This window comes from Coptis chinensis, chromosome 1, assembly GCF_015680905.1.
Source record: "Coptis chinensis isolate HL-2020 chromosome 1, ASM1568090v1, whole genome shotgun sequence".
NCBI classification, from domain to species: domain Eukaryota; kingdom Viridiplantae; phylum Streptophyta; class Magnoliopsida; order Ranunculales; family Ranunculaceae; genus Coptis; species Coptis chinensis.
The window spans coordinates 46,445,538-46,465,203 of record NC_141456.1 but is presented as its reverse complement, the minus strand read 5'-3'; the positions used below and the strand labels follow the sequence as shown (position 1 = coordinate 46,465,203).

Genomic DNA, 19,666 nt, shown 5'->3' with positions numbered 1-19,666 from the left:
ATCGACTAAACAAACAAAGATATCTCTAATATGGCAATCGGGTGGATACAAACACGACTAGAAATAATGACACCCACATCAATAAATATTTAAGTTATAATAAAACTTACTCTCATTGCCATTCCCGCATCTGCCTATTTGTAACCAAATGACATACATAAAACATTAAACCTAAATCACTTCATTTCACATATATACGAAATAAAAAAATGATCAAACATCAAAAACAAAGAACTCTAATGCCAGGTGGCTACCTACGTACCCTTTCAGGGATCAAGCCATTCTTCCTTAGAACTCAACAGTTCAACCTCGACAGTCCAACCTTAGAACTCAATAGTTCAACCTCAACAGTCCAACATTAGAACTCAACATTTCAACATTAGAATACTACTTGTACACATGATTCACAAGGGATAGAAAACTCATGGAAAAGAACCGTAACTTCAATATAAGAGGATGTAGCTCACTTAAGAACAAACTAACAAGAACAAATCAACAAGAAAGGGATATAATCATTCTAAATATAGTCCCTAATTCATTTAATTTAACTTGTAAGTATAACCCATTAATCATTATTATATCAAACGATAAAGGAATAATACAACCTACAACTTCATTGGCTAAGAATGTATACCCAACATTAGACTCTATTACGTCCAGCAACCCACAAACCAAAAACATAAATAAATACCCAATATTTACACTAAATATTAACAATGAAAGAAATTCTAGCAACTCCGATCCATAGCCATAGATATAAATTCTTTTACATAAAATTTCACAACAAAATAGAAATCAAACTCACAAACAATAAACAAGATCATCTAGAATCCAATATTCATAGACTAATAAAATTGGGAATTGAACTAACCTTGCAACAACAAATAAAACTAATTATATTTAGAATTAAGAGAAATAGAAGTACTGGTTTTCCTCTCCGAGAGAGAGAGAGAAGTGGCAAAACCGTAGATTATAAGAGAGAGAGAGAGAGAGAGAGAGAGAGAGAGAGAGAGAGAGAATGTCTCACTTGAGATGGAGAGAGGGACATCAAACCCTCAGAGAGAGAGGTGGTTGAAGTCAACCTCTGAGAGTGTGAGTGAGAGAGAGAAGACTTCCCCCCTTTCTATTTTTCAAACCATAAAATAAAGCCCTGAAGCCCGAAGCCCAAAAATTTAGGGTTTTACACTAAGTCGGTCCTCACTCAGGAGCTTAAAGCAATAAAGGTGGGCATCTAAGGATGCATGGAGCAGAACTTCAATTCTGTGAGGGTAGCATCTGGTAATAGGCATTATACCAGAAAGTTTGTTTTTGGTTCTTTCACGTTCAATTTCTTTAATCGATCCTAGATTCAGCTCTTTATTGTGTCAAACTAAAAGAAACTTATATTTTCATAATGAAAAGTTTGTTTTTTTTTTTTTTTTTTTTTTTTACACTTATACAAGTTATACATGTACACAAGATGATTTTAGCAATGAGGCAACACATACTACTTCGACTATGATTTCAGTTATGATAAACTACCTAATAAATAAATTGAGGAATTACATACTTCCAACTAAATGTTCATAAGTATGGACTATAATATACCAAAGAATGGCGTTAAAATAACTTGCATTTGTCAAACTCTAGCTTGTTAACTAATGTACATGAACCCAAATAAAAATGATCAAATTTATTACTTCTCTAAGTAGCACTAATTGAACCAAAGTAGCAAGAACTTTAACCGGTTGTGTCAGTTAAGTGTTCTAGAACCTAGAATGATAACTATTACCAAGTAAACACAGGATGCAAATGCAAAGTATACAAACACAAAACGAGAACTTACTCTACTTTGCAGGTCCAAATCAACAAAGACAAGCAGACCTTCTTCGAAATACCTTGACATGAGAAAGTTCCCCTTTAGCATTCCCTTGAGCTAGCTCATCATCCACCATTCAAAATAACAATAATGCAAAACACCTGATTCTCTACGTCTCAAAAACCTTAAAGTTCTTTTTCATTTGAAATTAGCGTGTAAAATCCTAAAACAATCTTGTCCATCAATTGTAAAACTCGGTTGGATAATTCAGAATACAAATTCAACAACAAAATAAAGAATAAACGGGAAAAAAATCTTACTTGTCTGCAAAATGAACGTTCTCCTCAAGATGGTTGAGTGGGAATAGAACCCAATACAAATTCAAGAGGACTGGTTAGGGCTTGAAAGTGCAAGACAAACCAGATTCAGAAGAAAAACTACTTTATACCAATACGTTGAACAAAAAGATTAAAATTGAAAAAAAACACTCACTTGTTTGCAATAAGTCCATTAAAAAAACTGAATCCCTTTTCTCAAAATCAGTGGGAAAAACCGTATATCGTCGGCGAATTTTCAGCATGTGGTTAGAGAGAAAGGGATATTATTACTTAGGATTTGGAGAATGGTGGATGATGTAAAATAGTTTGGAGAATGGTGGATGGGGAGTTGCTAGCACTAATAAGATGAAGAATAATATATGAAGATGGATGGGAGATGAAACTGTTAGGGCAGCATACCAAGAATGAGGTGAATCCGGTTTGAACTTTGAGGAGGATAAGGGAGAGGTTGGGTGTTCGAAATTTCAAAATTAAACCTTTGACAATATACTAGAATCATTTTCTTTAGAGTTTGTCACCTTATATAATATTATGCCTAAGCTAAGCAAACCAAACTGCCAGCACACAAGACCATCAGAAATTGCAAGCACTGTTGAGTAAATTATCAAGGTGACTTGCATGTGCAACTCCGTTTAGGATAACTAGCATATGCTTATTACCATTTTAGTCTATGTATATAATACATATTTCTAATCAACTAGTACCTTTTTATAGGATGACCCAGAGTGACCATGTACTACATGTAAAGACTATACCTCGGGTAAAAACCACACAAATCTTTTAGTCTGAGTATTCACCCTTGCACTTGATCAAAGCCTCAACAAAATAACATGATCTCATCCTTGGTGTTTCCCTCATGCACATCCACTACAAATGATTCAATTACAAGAGTTCCAGGTCTCCCATCTATGATCTCAGGATGGAGGGTGATAATGGATGAGTAGTTTTGCAAAACCAAGGCAAAATCAACGGCTTGGCCGGTTTTGGCTGATTAAACAAAAAGGTGGAGAAGTATAATTAAGTTATCCTACATTGTCACATGCACCGGAATATATTGTTTAATGCATTACTGGATATATCTTAGTTTTAGATTGAGCTTTAGGCAACCACGTGCTAGTGACAAACTAGGCAATGAAGAGATGTTATGGTTCAAACTCAAACAAATGAACAAAGCAAAACACTACATGAACTTTTACATAATCCACTATAGAAACTAGTTTATTTAGAATGATAAAGCATATCTAACACAGTTACAACAAACTTGATTGAGTCATAGTTTATACTTTCACAGAAATAGAAAAACACAAATTCTAACAAAAAAAACAAATCTGAAACAAAGAGAAATTAAAGATAGATAAAAGAAATTGAATTACCTTAAGTTTCATCATAAGGATAAATCAGCAACAATAGGAAGATATCTTAATTGATCATCTTAAACACTAGTAACAATTGATGAAGAGATCGTACAATTACGAATCAATCATTGATAATGAAAAATTCTCACCACTAATAAAAGACCCGCAATGAAAAACAACTTAGTCAAAAATAAAAATCAAAAAAATCGGAGTAGAAAAAAGATAAGGAGAAGGAATGTTTGACATGGCAATATCTCAATGTGAATCTTATTCAAATCCAAAGCTAGATTTTCGATCAGATCAAGTCTTGAATCCCAACTACTTGTTTCTTGTTAATTTTGTTTGTATAAAGAGAAAGAGGGTTTGGGGTGAATAAGGATCATTTGTTCGAAGATTTCAGAGAAACTTATGTAGGATTCGAAGAGAGAAACATTAAAAAAAAAGAAAGGAGGATTCAGTTGAAATGGCGGCACGCGAACAAGATAGACAGAGACTTATTAGCTAGGGCTTCGAGAGAATGACAGAGGAGGGGCAAAATTTAGTTTCAAGAAGAGAGGCACATTGTGTGCGAACTTTTATATTTTCTTTTGAGTCCTCTGTTTAGACTTTGGTGGTTTGACTTCCAAAAGCATAAAACTCAAAGCCCACGGTTAACCTAAGATGTGTCATAAATTTTCTTGACACCTCTCTTAATGACGTCATAAATTAGACACCAAACTTGACATATTGATAAAAAAAAAACATCATAGATATTTATGACGGCTAGCCTATAATAGTCAACATTGAATGGTAAGTATACAATTGTTTGTCACAAACTTGACACATTGATAAAAAACGTCAAAGATATTTATGATGGCTAGCCTATAACTGTCAACATTTGACATCAAGCGTCATAAAATTAATGGTAAGATAGAAATAATGACGGCTTATACAAAAGCCATCAAGGTAGAAAAAAAATAGCTGTCATAAAAAGCCTTTTTTTTAGTAGCGCGCGCGCCTTGGTAGTAAATGGTAATTGTAGCAATTATATGATGAACCGGTTACTGCCGTTGCACAAGTTAGCAGAAACATGAAGAGATTATCACCCTATATCTAATGCTAGCTTCAGTATATCAATTGGCATTAAACAAACTTCTTGAAGTGTGTTCTTGGAGAAATGTGATAGTCTTACTACTGATCTTCTGTTTTGTTTCTCATCTTTGCTTGAGGACAAACAAAATGTTGTTTGGGGTAGTTGATCAGTCCCCAAATATGCGTTTTTATCCTCTTATAATGCTTCAATTTAGTCAATTTATGTGATCAATAATGTAGAAAACTCATATACTTATTGTTTTTTTAGGACACAAGCTTATGTTGGACCAAATATCTCAAAAGACGTGTTCTAGAGCCAAGGGAAGCCTAAAATGGACCTCATTGAACAACTAGAAAAAAATGTCAAAAAGTTAATGGTCAAAGTCAACTCAATGGTCTAAAAACTCAAAAAACACTCCAAGGCTTCAAGGACCAAAAACTCAACCATTTGCAAGACAATGACTAAGCACAAAAGCCTCAAAAGACCAAATGATCAAATTCCCAAAGGCATAGGCTTGGGCCCAAAAGATTTGACCCTATCCACTCAAAGAAGGCACAAGAAGCTTCTAGATTAGGTTACTTGTTGGATAAGATAAGATATAAGATGGGCAATTACGTACATCTCTACACATATATAAGTGTAGAGATGCCCACAAAATAGGTATGTTGGTTAGGATAGTTTAGTAGTGTAAGTAGGTAGGAGTAGGAGATCATAATTAGTTAACTATTTTTATTTACTTTTAATTCATTGTTTTCCATTTTCACTGATTTAAAGCTTCAACCTTTATTGAATCTAGTTGATTTTCTTCCATTCAAAGTGTTTAATCTTGTTTTTCTTAACAATAGTTCTTCAAAACATCTTCTCAATCATTTTACCGAACCAAAGTTGGTTAATTATACTAATTTGAATCAATCAAATGAGTATAACTTGCTAACCAAGCTACATTTATCTTATCTAATTTTCATGCATGTTTCTCAAGCTAAAACAACTCTTATTTTCATGTTTTCATCATCAAAACAGTAATAACTAGTTCTCAACATCATCATACATCAAACACCATACCAAAAACAATAGAGAAATCAAAGAAAAGTTGGGGTTTTCTCCATCACCATTCAACTCACATTAGATCTAAGATGAACAACTTCAAAACCCTACTACCACTTTCTACTTCTTCACCCAACTTGTGACTTTTGATCAATAATTTTATTGGCAAACATTATGAGTGCTTATGGCCCATGAAGAAGACCTAAAACAAAATTATTCTCCATATAAAGAAAAAGAATTATTTTGCTCATGATGATAAGGATTCTTATCCTTAAAACTAGAATACAAACAAAAATGCTTTATCAAGGTGGACCCGTGAAGACGACGCCCTAGCCTTTGCTTTTCTCAAAAGTCAAAAGGTGAATAGGAGTTTATACATTAGAAGGATTCTTATCCTTTCAAGCCAAAAGTAAAAGACAAGTATACTTTGTCTAAGTGGCTCAGCCGACTGCGACTGCTTCAGCACACGTAGCCACTTCCTGTGCGGACTTCAAATTATGTTTTGAAATCCGACTACTATATAAAGGATACATCACCCTTGTTGAGGAACATCTTTCAGTTTAGCTTTCAATTTTATCTTTCAATACCAGTGTCCAGTGTGCTCTCATTCCCCCCTAAAACATAATTCCACTTATATAAATAAAACTTAGTTTGTTTATCAAGTGTTCTTGCTACTGACTAGTTTTTCTGCAATAATTAGGTGTTTTACTTGATCTCTCTTTTTTAAGTTAAATATATACGGTCCGGATCTTAGAAGTACATACTTATATAAGTAAAACTTCACCTATAAAAGGAATTCAAACCCAATTTTTTGTGGATATCATCTACTCACCATAAAGACCATCTCCACAAAATTTCAACTCATTTGAAAACCTCTAACCTAGATAGATAAAAATTCTTGTCATCTTTAAAAAGAAATCTAACGCTCCATAAAATAATGTTTTTGCAATATCTTTTGCCTAGGTTAGAGATTTTCAAATGAGTTGAAATTTTGTAGAGATGATGTTTATGGTGAATATTTGATATCCACAAAAAATCAGGTTTGAATTCATTTACTAAGTGAAGTTTTACTTACGTACTTATTTTAAGTATGTACTTCTAAGATATGGACTGTATATATATATACGACCCGCCTTACCCTGCCACCTTGATATTGTCCATATTTAGTCACTGCGGACATTTGATAGTGTGGGGTTTTCGGATTCCGGACAGTAGCTTCCTAGGAGGTCACCCATCCTTGGACTACACCTACCCAAACACGCTTAACTGCGGAGTTTTTAATGAATTCACAACCAAACGATCCGGTAAAAGCCGCAACGTTTAGGATTTGGAAGATCAATTACTCATATCCAGGATCTTTGAACAACCGCCTAAGGGAAGTGAGATCACACTATGGCACAACCGTCGTCACCCATACCCAGGGCTAGAAGCCTTCCAATCATACCCCCTCCTTAGGCCATGCCCCAAGGATATCACAATCACACACACACACACACACACACACACACACACACACACACACACACACACACACACACACACACATATATATACCTTTGTAGAATTGTAGAACGCATTTTGTTTTTTGAAATATTTAGAGGGTTAAAGAAGACCCCACATTGGTAACATTGAAGGACCCCCTAGCCCGAAGGCTCATTAACACCCCGAAGGGAACCTAGCCCAAAGGCTCTCACCTATCTGCCATTTTTCCAATGAAGACTTGCTTTCGCTTCTCGGTCCACCCATCGTAGTGGCACCCTGTCTCTAGCCTGAAGGATCACCTAGCCTAAAACCCATCACATAATTACACAAAGAAAGAAATATAACCAACACTTGGTGGGATTCGAACTTTCAACCTCTCCCATGAGGAAAGAGGCATACAACGAATTGAGATAGAAGCTTTTGTGTAAAATTATATATAATCAAGTGAGTGGAGCAAACGTTGTGGGCTAGGGGGGTGTGTGGCCCAAAATGTTGTTTTGTTGGTTTATGTCTAAATGTCCTCACTCTCTCTTCTTTTCTTTTTTGCCCCAAACTCACCTTCACTCTGCCTCCTTCACTCCCCACTTCTAGTAGATATACTAGTGAACAAATTTTAATCAGTGATATAATGGAGGTTCTTAATAAATTATTATTATTTTGGAATAGTAAAGACTAACAAACAAATAATTATATCCAGTAAAACTTTTCAATATGCCAGAGTCTTTATATATATTATAACTCTACCTTCCTCAATTGAGCAAGTATTTCTAGAGTGTCCACGTGTCCAGACTAATTACGATAAATCAGGAGGAAAAAATTGCGAAGAGTCCCATGAAATTAAAACGAAAACGAAAACCCCAGAACCTCTTTCTTCTCCACTCACTCATTCAAAACCCAAAAAATAAAAAAAAAAAAAAAAAAAAAAAAAAAAAAAACCCCAGATAGATCTTGATTGTGTGTCGTCTATTGCCTCACTTCCAGTTGGGTACAAGGTCTTGACTGTGGTAGAACATAATCAACATATCATCAATGTCGTAGCTTAATCATGATTCTAATTCCGAATTAGGTACGCCTGTTTATTTACTATGATTACCATTTTCTAATTTACCATTCACTTTTATTAATTATATATTTCCAATAGTTATGCGATGTTACCCATTCATCAAGTATGATAAATATACATGGTGGATTAAGTAGGTAACCCCATCTTGCTCGACCATATATCAAATTGTTTTAAGAGCCAATTTAGTTTTATTATATTGTTTTTACTAAGGAAAAGTGACCTGAAAATTTAACCCAAAAAACCAATTCATCCCAACACTCAAAAATGCTATTATATATAACACCCAAAAACCCTTTCTTCCCCCTCACTCACCGGATTTAACTCCGGTAAATAACCAAATTCTCTCAGAGTTAAAACCTAGTGAGTCCAAGTTAACATATGAACCCTCTTATTGAAGCGTGAATGAACCTATGAGTGAATACCTACTGCATTTCATTTTAAACCATCTACTTAGTAATTTAAGTGGTAGATTTACGTAGACACTATACATTCTGCAAGGTGTTAAGTACATAAACCTATCTAAACACATTCTACATATCACCTCAAGTCACTTTAGCAGAAGTTGCTAAGAACTCATGTGTTGTGCCTTAGTGTTCTATCAATTGTTGTGTGTAGGGTATGATGTGTGAACCAATAATATAGAATGAAGTTGTCTAATTTCATTGTGCTCAGTCTAATATAATGTTATTCCAACTTTCTAGATCTCTCTCTCATGTTCGTTTATATCATTTTGAATATGTGGTGCCAAAGTGCATGTTAAAGACTTAGTGTTGTGCCTATATCTACCAATTGTTATGTCCAAGGTCTAAAGTAGTGTGTGTGACCAGCATATCCTCAAATGCTATGAACTATTATAGGTATAAGTTATCTAAGCCCTTCACCTTACATTAGGCTACCCAATGTATGTCAATTTTTTATTTCTTTTCCTACTTTGGGTGTCCGATTGCGTATTTGATAATTAGAACTTGATTTTAAAATATGCTTCTCACACCTTATATTCAATTGTAGTTTGGATCATCTATCAATCAATTGTGGTCAATTAATTACCATTATATTTACCTTTCAGAGATAGATCCCATTTATTTAGTTCCATTGCATCACCTCTGGTTAGTTTGATTAGTTTTTCCTTTTGACTTGGTTCAATATCTTTAAAGGAAGTGAACTCGAGGGAGAGTTAATACTCTGTTTCAAAATAAAGGGGATTCTACTTGTTGAGGAATAAATTGTTTTTTGATAATTAGTTATTGAGTTGTTGTTTTTTTTATTGATCCTGTAAAAGCCAAAATGTGTCTTGCAATTTTATTTTCTTGAAACTCAAGATAGAGTAGTAAGTTTGCATAATAATAGATTGTCTATACTCTATAGTGATATTAGGATGTTATCTTATAGGTAAAGATCTAAACACACATATTGAAGCGTGCACCTGTGAGTGAACTTCTACTAACTTTCATTTTTAAGCATCTATGTATTGATTTAAGTATTAGATTTATATAAGTGCTCAATAACCTTTAAGAAATGACACTGTGACCATTAGCACATCTCACCCTACACATTCTGAAAGGGCTTAAGCATAAACTAAGAAAGAGAAAAACTCAATGCATGATCCAAGCACATATTTGCTTAGGAACCTAACCTACGAAGGGGCACATTGTTTGTTCCAGCCCCTAATTGTCGATCCAACACCAACTTAACCGTAAATTCATTGATAAGATTACTAGATGTCTACACTTCCTACCTATTGTTTCTTTCTCATTTGTCTTCATTTTTCTTTCTGCTTTTGTATCCTGTGAAGTACAAACCTTATATGTGAGATGACAGCATACTCATATAATCAACTAAGCAAAGAAGCTCATATATGGTGAAACTTAAGTACTTTTGTGACTTTCTTTCGATTTATATTGTTATATGATGTGGCATACGTATGTGTTACCTAGCTAGGGGGAGGGAACAAATTGTATTTGGGATAATCACTCGATTAATTAGTTCCCGATTATTTCCGATTACTAGGACTAATCACTCTGTGCAAAGTGTTTGTTTGTAGGAATAACTTGAGAATCTACAAAATGAATTTGATATAAGCATGATATGTTATCAATTAGTATCAGCTTGAAACGTTAGTCCTTGACACCAAGGCGATATCCTTTTTATATCCTTTTAATTGATCTTTGATAGCAATATTACTACCTTCAATTCTCTAATTGATGCACATTTCCACTCATTTGTGGTGTTAGATTTCATGCAGACAAGCATGCATTCATGGATGAACATGAGAATAATGTTAGCTAAATGAACGGTTATCATATAGACCACTTTCTACACACTATGAAATGGATGAAGCCTTGGCTGATGAATAAGTCTCAAATTCATTACCTCATGTATTACATTAAGTTATTGGTTTTTTTTTTCAAATCTATCCTTAGTCATTTGAACTCTGAAAATATTTAGCGATTTGGTAAGTACCAGAGTCAAAGTTCCTGAACTAATCAATAATTTGTATGGTGAAGTAATAAGCACGTAAATGTTACATTATTTACGCCCAATTTTATATCAGTTAGTCCATTTATTTTATTCAGTTGATTAAGTTAGCGTATTTTCGGTGATTTTGCAGGAATTAGAGTAACTTGATTAATTATGTCGATATTGGAAAGAATTGAGATATCAGTGCGTGATTTTAGTTGGTACCCGAAAGTGCATCGGAGAATTGGGTAATTATTTGGATGGGCCGAAATAAAAAATGAAAAGCAAAAAGACCATGAACTTAAGTGGGCACGTAACCAGCGGGAGTTGAGGTTAAGCCCATGTGTTGAAGACCGGACCACCCATGTTCATCTAATTAAACCAGCCCATAACCAAACATCAAAGCCCACACAACTAACTAATGGCCACACCATTTCCTGTCCACCCGAGAAGCACCATATCCAAACATTAGTTTCCTTCTCCATTTCTCATGAACAGAAAACCCATCCTTCTTTTCCGACGATAATAACCAAACATCCAAGCTACGCATGCTACCATCCATTTCTATCCCCGCACCACCTGATCACCACCTTCGATTCTCCATCTCCAATTCGCACAAATAGAAAAACCCATCCCTTAAATCCCGACTTATTCGATCGAACCCCGAACCAATCGAGCACTACACATCCTACCATTCTTCCATACGTCCACTTTCACTTGATCAACACTCTATATTCTCGATTGCACTAAAACCCAACAGGAAACAAAAGACCGACTTCCACTCAAATTGATCCAATCCCGAATCTCTCGCCACCAAATTAGACAATTCCAAGTCTAATCAAACACTGCCCTAACCAAACCTCTATATATACAAGGGGAAACAAAGAGAAGGGGGTGCTCCAGAATATCCAGAAGACAGAATAGAACACCGAAGAACCAAGAGCCGAAGAGCGAGAATTGGAGGGAGAAGAAGTAAGGCAAAGTGGAACTTGCTGTCGACATGAGTTTTTCCTCACCTTATTTTATTTTCAATTCGATTATTATGTGCAGCTAAACTATTAGCTAGGGCTAAGATGAAGCCCTAGCCTTGATGTTATTATTTTGAGTTTGGGTTTTGATGATTTGACTTAGATGTTAACTGATTAATCTTCGTTCAATATATTCATGATTGATAGTACTTTATTCTTTCACTTTGTATGTCATGCATCCTTAGTCGTTTGAATATATATTGTTATTAATCAAAGCTTGATTTAATTGCAAATATTAAATTTAGATATTATTCGTGCCGTAAAAAGACGAGTAATCTTTTACGTTTAATCTTTAGTGCTGAATTTTGAAAGATGCTTTTATGTAAAAATAGTATTGTCACGATAAAATCCCGAGAAACACTGAATTCTCATTCGGATGTTTCTCATATTAATTTGAAACATTGAAACATAATCTTAAAATATTTACTAAAAGGTTTAGTGGCGAAATCTAAAGTCCTAGTATTTCTCTCCAATCGTTCGTTTAATTTCAATTGTTTAATTTATTATTTTCGTAAACGTAGTTAAAATAATTAGCTTTAGTTAATAGCAATTCCAAATTTTTATAAAACAACATTGTTGAATTTGGTTAGGTAATATTTTAGTATTCAATTGTCCCTAAATAGCCATCCCTGTGGGATCGACCCGTTTGCAGCAACTATTTTCAACAATAGATGTGTGCTTGCGGTTTAACTAGGGTTAGATTAGTCTATTTAATTAGACCGACTAATTTTCTATCAAGTTTTTGGTGCCGCTGCCGGGGATTGCAGTGGTGCAATCGAGTTTTAGGGTCTTACTTAACGTAATTCATAGTTTAGGTTTAGTCATAGTTTAGTTTTATTCCATAGTCTAAGTGTTTGTTTTTTATTTTTACAGGTTCAAAAAAAAATCAAAAGAGCTTGCTTGTCGTCACCCGGCGTCGCAAGTGGCCCTTGAAGGCTCACGCTGGAGGTACGCTTTTAACTTTGTGGGGTTGAACTTGTGTGTTTGTCTGTTTTTGTATTTTTTCTTGCATTTAGGATTGGTTAAGTCACCTTTGACCAGCCTTAGGCATATTGCATTAGGACAGGTTTTAGCCCGCTCACTAGGAAAGCTCGTTTGACACGTGGATCGAGTGACGGTGTTTTTAGCACAAGAACTGGGAATCATGTTATCCGGGTTTAGGAGCACTTATTTTAAACCTTAATTAAAAATTCAATTCGGTTAGAGATTTGTTGCCTATTTTTTGTGATTGTGCATCATCTCGCATCTTTCATTTTACGTCCGTTGTCTTTCATTGTAGAGTTAGGTTTTCATCATCTAGAGTCAGAGGTTGTGTATGGTAGAAATCCATTCTGAAAATCCTGATATAGCACCTTTTGATCCGGAAATTGAAAGAACATTTCATAAGGAACCTACTAATCTAAACCAAGGCGAGTTAGAAAAACATTTGTTAGAAATGGCAGCAGAACCCGAAGTTAAAACCCTTAAGGACTACTATTATCCAGTCCTTAATTCTAATCCTTCTTGCATTGATTTGCCTACGTGTGATGCTAATTTTGAGTTAAGGGCAGCCATCATAAACTTGCTTCCCTAGTTCCATGGTCTTGATTCTGAAGACCCTTATCTTCACGTTAAGGAGTTCTTAGATATATGTGGTACTCTTAACTTCCCTAGAGTCCAACCAGAGATTATCAAACTCCACCTCTTTCCTTTTTCACTGAAGGATAAGGCAAAGTTATGGTTGAATTCCTTAGAGTCTAAGTCTATCACTACTTGGGATGAGTTGAACATTAAGTTTCTCATTAAATTCTTTCCCATGCACAAGACTACTAGCCTTCGGCGACAGATCATGCATTTTACTCAAAAAGAGGGTGAAAAGTTTTATATATGTTGGGAGAGATTTAAAGATCTTCTTTTGAGGTGTCCTCACCATAATTTTGTGAAATGGCAATTAGTGAAGTTTTTCTTTGAGTGGTTGTCGATTTTACACCATCAGTTTGTTGAGTCCCGAAGTGGGGCAGATATCCTCTCTTTGCAGGAGGACGCAGCTTGGAAACTTCTTGAGACAATCTTTGAAAGTTCTCAGCAATGGGAATCTCCAGGGAGGGTCCATGATAGAAATGTACAAGTAGCTTCTGAACCAAAGAATGGGTGGTGTTTATGAGGTGAGAGGCGATTTTGAGATGAGTGCCAAACTAGCCAATATTGCTAGGGAGGTGGAATCCTTGAAGTTAAAAGGGGAGGTTCTCATGTCAAGTCAGTTAGGCAAGTATATCAGCTATGTGAGAGTCCCATGCACACAGCTCAAATGTGTCCTTTTATCTCTGCGTTCAATGAGTGTATAGCTGAACAACCTAATGCACTCAACACATATAATAAGAAACCGTTTGGTGACCCATACTCTAACACATATAACCCTGGATGGAGGAATCATCCCAATTTCTCATGGAAAAATGGGTCGCATCAAATTGAACCAGGGGTGTCACCTGTGAATCCTCCTTCCCAGTCATATGCTCAAGTTCCTTCCAACTAGTTTCAGCAATACCAACAACCACCTCCACCATCTAAGAAACCATCTCTTGAGGACACTCTTAGTCTTTTCATGCAGAGTTCCCTTCAATTTCATCAAGACACCCAATGATTTCAAAAGGATACCCAAAAGAGTTTGCATTCAAATGCACAATCTATTGCGAAGTTGGAAATTCAAATGGGTCAAATTGCTAATACTTTGAATGAGAGGGAAAATGGTAGGTTTCCTAGTTAACCAGTGGCTAATCCAAAGGGACAGTACGAAATAGGCTCTAACTTGAGCCAAGAGCACCACCAGGAGCAAGCCAAGTCTATTACTGTTCTTAGAAGTGGTAAACATATTGATAATAGGGTTGAGATGCCTAGGGATGTTGAGGTTAGATCTGATCTTATAGAGTGTGAGGGTGAGAAGAGTGATATAAGTGGTTCTAATAGTCGTGATGTTGCTAAGAAGTGCTTAGAGCCTCCTACGTCTTTCGAGTCTAGTCATGTACCATCTTATATACCAAAAGCCCCTTTTCCTAAGAGGTTAGTTCATGCTAAGAAAGGAAATACTTTTAATGAGATAATGGAGATGTTTAAGCAAGTTCATATTAATATCCCGTTACTTGATGCTATAAAACAAGTTCCTTCTTATGCCATGTTTTTTAAGGATATGTGTACGCAAAAACATAAGTTGAACGTGCATAAGAAAGCTTTCCTTACTGAGCAAGTGAGTTCGATTATTCAAAACCGCACTCCACCTAAGTTTAGAGATATAGAATGCCCTACTATTTCCTGTGTTATAGGTGAGCATATGATTGAGAAGGCATTACTTGATTTGGGGGCTAATGTTAATTTGTTACCTTATTCAGTTTATTTACAGCTTGGTCTTGGTAAATTGAAACCTACGCCGATTACACTTCAACTGGAGGATAGGTTTGTCAGGGTTCCACGTGGCACTGTTGAAGATGTTTTGATTTAGGTTGATAAATTTTATTTCCCAGTTAATTTTATTGTTCTAGAAACACAACTTGTTCAAGATCTTAAACACCATATTCATGTCATCTTAGGTCGTCCATTTTTTGCCACATCCAATGCTATCATTAACTGTCGTAATAGAGTGTTAAAGCTTTCTTTTGGTAATATGACTACAGAACTTAATGTGTTTAATGTGAGTCAACAAACTCCTAAACCTAATGATCTTTGGGATGTTAATCTTATTGACAGTGTGGTTCACAAGACTTTCTTGGAAAGTTATTCAGATGACGCTCTTGAGTCTTGTTTAACTCACTTTGGTGGTGATTTTGATGTGGATAATTCTATTTGTGAAGTAAATGCTTTGCTTGATGCCACCCCAATCTTAGATACTAATAAGTGGAAAACCAAGGTAGAACCTCTTTCTCCTTCTGAGTCTAAACCAGTTCCTTCCATAGAGAGTCCTCCTAAACTTGAGTTGAAACCATTACTTGATACTCTTAAGTATGTCCTTTTGGGGCCTGATGAGACCTTGTCTGTTATTATTGCTTCTAATCTTGATAGTGAACAAGAGAGTAAATTGCTTAGGGTTCTTAGAGACCATAAGACAGCTTTAGGGTGGACTATTGCTGATATTAAAGGGATAAGCCCCACTGATTGTATGCATCATATTCATCTAGAGGATAATGCTAAACCAGCCCGTGAGTTCCAAAGACGGCTTAATCCTAACATGAGAGAGGTAGTGAGAGCTGAGGTTCTCAAGTTGTTAGATGCGGGTATCATTTATCCCATCTCCGATAGTAAATGGGTGAGTCCGGTTCAGGTTGTCCCTAAGAAGTCTGGTATTACGGTAGTTAAGAATGCGAATGGCGAGTTAGTTCCTACCCGTATGACTACTGGGTGGCGCTTTTGCATTGACTATCGTAAGTTGAATCTAGCCACTAGGAAAGATCAATTTCCTCTTCCTTTTATTGACCAGATGCTTGAACGGTTAGCCGGTCATAAGTATTATTGTTTTCTCGATGGTTATTCCGATTATTACCAAATATGTATTACACTTGAGGATCAAGAAAAGACTACATTTACTTGTCCTTTTGGAACTTTTGCCTACCGTCGTATTCCATTTGGGTTATGTAATGCACCTGGTACCTTCCAGAGATGCATGCTTAGCATTTTTTCTGACATGGTAGAGAGGTTTCTTGAGGTGTTTATGGATGATTTCTCCGTATTTGGTGATTCTTTTGATAAGGGTTTGCACCATTTGGAATTAGTGTTAATTAGGTGCAATCTTGTGTTGAATTGGGAGAAGTGTCATTTTATGGTTCAACAGGGTATTGTTCTTGGTCATATTGTTTCTAGTAAAGGAATTGAGGTCGATAAGGCTAAGATTAATGTCATTTCTAGTCTTCCACCACCTAAGACTGTGAAAGATATTAGGTCTTTTTTAGGTCATGCTAGATTTTATAAGCGATTCATTAAGGACTTTAGCAAGATTTCTCGTCCCTTATGCAATTTACTTGGTAAGGATGTCGATTTTGTCTTTGATGATGATTGTTTGAAAGCTTTTGAGAAGCTTTTGAGAAGCATTTATTGACTACTGCTCTTATCATACAACCACCTGATTGGAATGTACCTTTTAAGTTAATGTGTGATGCGTCAGACTATGCTCTTAGGGCTGTTTTAGGTCAACGGTTTGATAAGTTGGCCCATGTAATTTATTATGCGAGTCGAACTCTTAATGATGCCCAAATGAATTACACTACAACCGAGGAGTTGTTAGCTGTTGTGTTTGCTTTAGACAAGTTTAGGTCTTATCTCATAGGTTCTAAGGTTGTCGTGTTTATTGATCATTCAGCTTTGAAGTATCTTCTTTCTAAAAAGGATGCTAAAGCGCGTCTTATTCGTTGGGTCCTCTTATTACAAGAGTTTGACATTGAGATTAGGGATAAAAAGGGAATAGAGAACGTGGTCACTGACCACTTGTCTAGGCTTATAGTAGAGTCTTCTACTACTCTTTTGCCTTTGAATGAGTCCTTCCCTGATGAGCAACTTTTTGCTGTCTCCCAGTTGCCTTGGTATGCATATATTGTTAATTATCTTGTTATAGGTCAGTTTCCTTCTCATTGGAGAAAACAAGATAAATCTAAGTTTCTTGCTGAGGTTAAGTATTTTTTCTGGGATGACCCATACTTGTTTAAGTCATGCCCCGATCGAGTTGTTAGGAGATGTGTTCCTGAGAGTGAGTTTCGTAGTATTCTCTCCTTTTGCCATGACCATGCATGTGGTGGTCACTTTGGTCCTAAGAAGACGACTGCTAAGGTTTTGCAGTGTGGTTTTTATTGGCCTACTCTCTTTAGAGATGCACATGAGTTTTGTTTAGGATGTGATCGATGCTAGCGTACAGGTAATATTTCCCATAGGAACATGATGCCTCTTTCCCCTGTTTTGGTTGTTGAGCTTTTTGATGTGTGGGGTATACACTTCATGGGTCCTTTTCCTCTTTCCTTTGGTTATCTTTATATCCTCGTCGCGGTAGATTATGTTTCTAAATGGGTTGAGGCGGTGCCATGTAAAACGAATGATCACAAGATTGTAGTTAACTTTTTGAAATATAATATATTTTCTCGTTTTGGTACTCCTCGTGCAAATATAAGTGATAATGGTACTCATTTTACAAATCGTGCGTTTGAATCTTTAATGAAAAAGTACTCTATTACTCATAAACTTGCTACCCCTTACCATCCCTAAACTAGTGGCCAAGTTGAAGTATCTAATAGGGAAATTAAACGAATTTTAGAAAAGACGATACGACCTGACCGTAAGGATTGGTCTCAACGTCTTAATGATTCCCTTTGGGCTTATAGGACTGCTTATAAAACTCCCATTGGTATGTCTCCTTATAGGCTTATGTTTGGGAAGGCATGTCATTTGCCTATGGAATTAGAACATCATACTTTTTGGGCCATTAAAACTTTTAAGTTTGACATGCGTAGAGCAGGTTCACAACATAAGCTCCAATTGAATGAGTTAGATGAGTTAAGGAATGAGGCATATGAGAATGCCAAGATTTACAAAGAGTGGACTAAGATTTTTCATGATAAATCTATTATTCGCAAGTCTTTTGAACCTAATCAAAAAGTTTTGCTATATAATTCTCGTTTGCGTCTCTTTCCTGGTAAGTTACGTTCTAGGTGGACTGGTCCTTTCATTGTTAAAACTATTTTTCCTTATGGTGCTGTTGAGATAGAGGATCCTACGGGTGGTCGTGTGTTTAAGGTTAATGGTGAACGCTTGAAACAGTATCTTGATGGTTTTGCTAATAAGGATGTGGAAGAGGTGGATCTTATTGATCCTATTTATCATGACTGAATGAGTATGCTTGTTGTATTTTAGTAGTTTAGGTTTTGTTTTTCTTTTGTAAGAGTCGCTTTGCATTGTTCCCAAATATTTCATTCTAGCCCCTAGTCTCCATTTGGGTTAACCAATGAGAAACATATCATTGTGATTTTCAGGTTATGACAGGTTTTATATTTATGAAATGTCGAAAATACAGAGGAGACTTTGTCGAATTTTTTTTGAATTTTGGGGCATTCATTTTATGTTTCGTTGGTAGACAAAATGCTCATCTAAGAATTGGGTGTCTTGAAGCATTAAATCTGCTAGAGACGTTAATCTGTAAGCTTTTATGGGAGGCAACCCATGTTTTTATTTTTGTTGAGTCTTTTGTGCACGTGTATCATGCATTCCACTCTAGCACCTTTTCTCCACCTTTTTTGGAGACGTGTAACTCTATGGGATGAGACACGTGACACCTTTTAGTCATTGTAGTAACTTGGTCCTCTTTTATATTATCATTGTTATATCTTTTGTGAGGTACTAATTTCTACAGGTGACTCAAAGATATTATTTTTCATTTTTGGAAGCTCTTGGTAACCTCTTTCCTTATATACTTTTATTTGTCCATGTTGTTATCTTTTAAATTACGCATCCATGTTAACATTGAGGACAATGTCTATAAGAAGTTTGGGGGTGGGAACAAAATGTTTGTTTAGCGAGAAATAAATATGTCCAACATGGTATGATTAATGGTGATTTTCTATGATGAGAAATTTTAAAAAAAAAAAAAAAATTGATTTCTAAAGCCACTGATTTTCAAAGAATCTATGAAGTTAAGAGTCACTTTTGAAGTTATTGTTGCTTTTAGACTATTTTCTACCTCTAGAAATAGATTTTGTTGATGAAAGTTTAAGCCAAAGTGGAATATGCACTATTAGCCACCTGATACATGTCAAATTGAAGAGTAATTTAATCTCCTAGTGAACTAGAAAAGGAATATAGAGACTTAACCTGTGAGACTTGAGCCTTTGAATTTCTTGGAGAGTCTTTACGTAAATTCAGAGTCCAAGTTGACTCATTCATTTTTTTGTGCTTAAATTCGTTGTATAGTCTCATTTTTTTTTCTTGTTTTGGTCGATCACGAAGTGACATCAACTGGGGAGATAGCCATTAGGTCTTGTAGTCTATTCGAAGCAGAATATCATACTGATAAGTCAAGTAGTAAGCC

The 19,666-nt window shown here is 35.7% G+C and overlaps 1 protein-coding gene across 1 annotated transcript; it reads left to right on the top strand.

Annotated features, from left to right (window-relative positions):
* The first annotated feature begins 13,763 nt into the window (after nucleotides 1-13,763).
* Nucleotides 13,764-18,471, top strand: LOC147524293 (uncharacterized). Its single transcript, XM_086574162.1, is given in 6 exon segments — nucleotides 13,764-13,872; nucleotides 13,962-14,134; nucleotides 14,399-14,857; nucleotides 15,785-16,681; nucleotides 16,684-17,344; nucleotides 17,849-18,471. Coding segments are annotated over 6 exon segments (2,922 nt in total).
* Nucleotides 18,472-19,666: the final 1,195 nt, after the last annotated feature.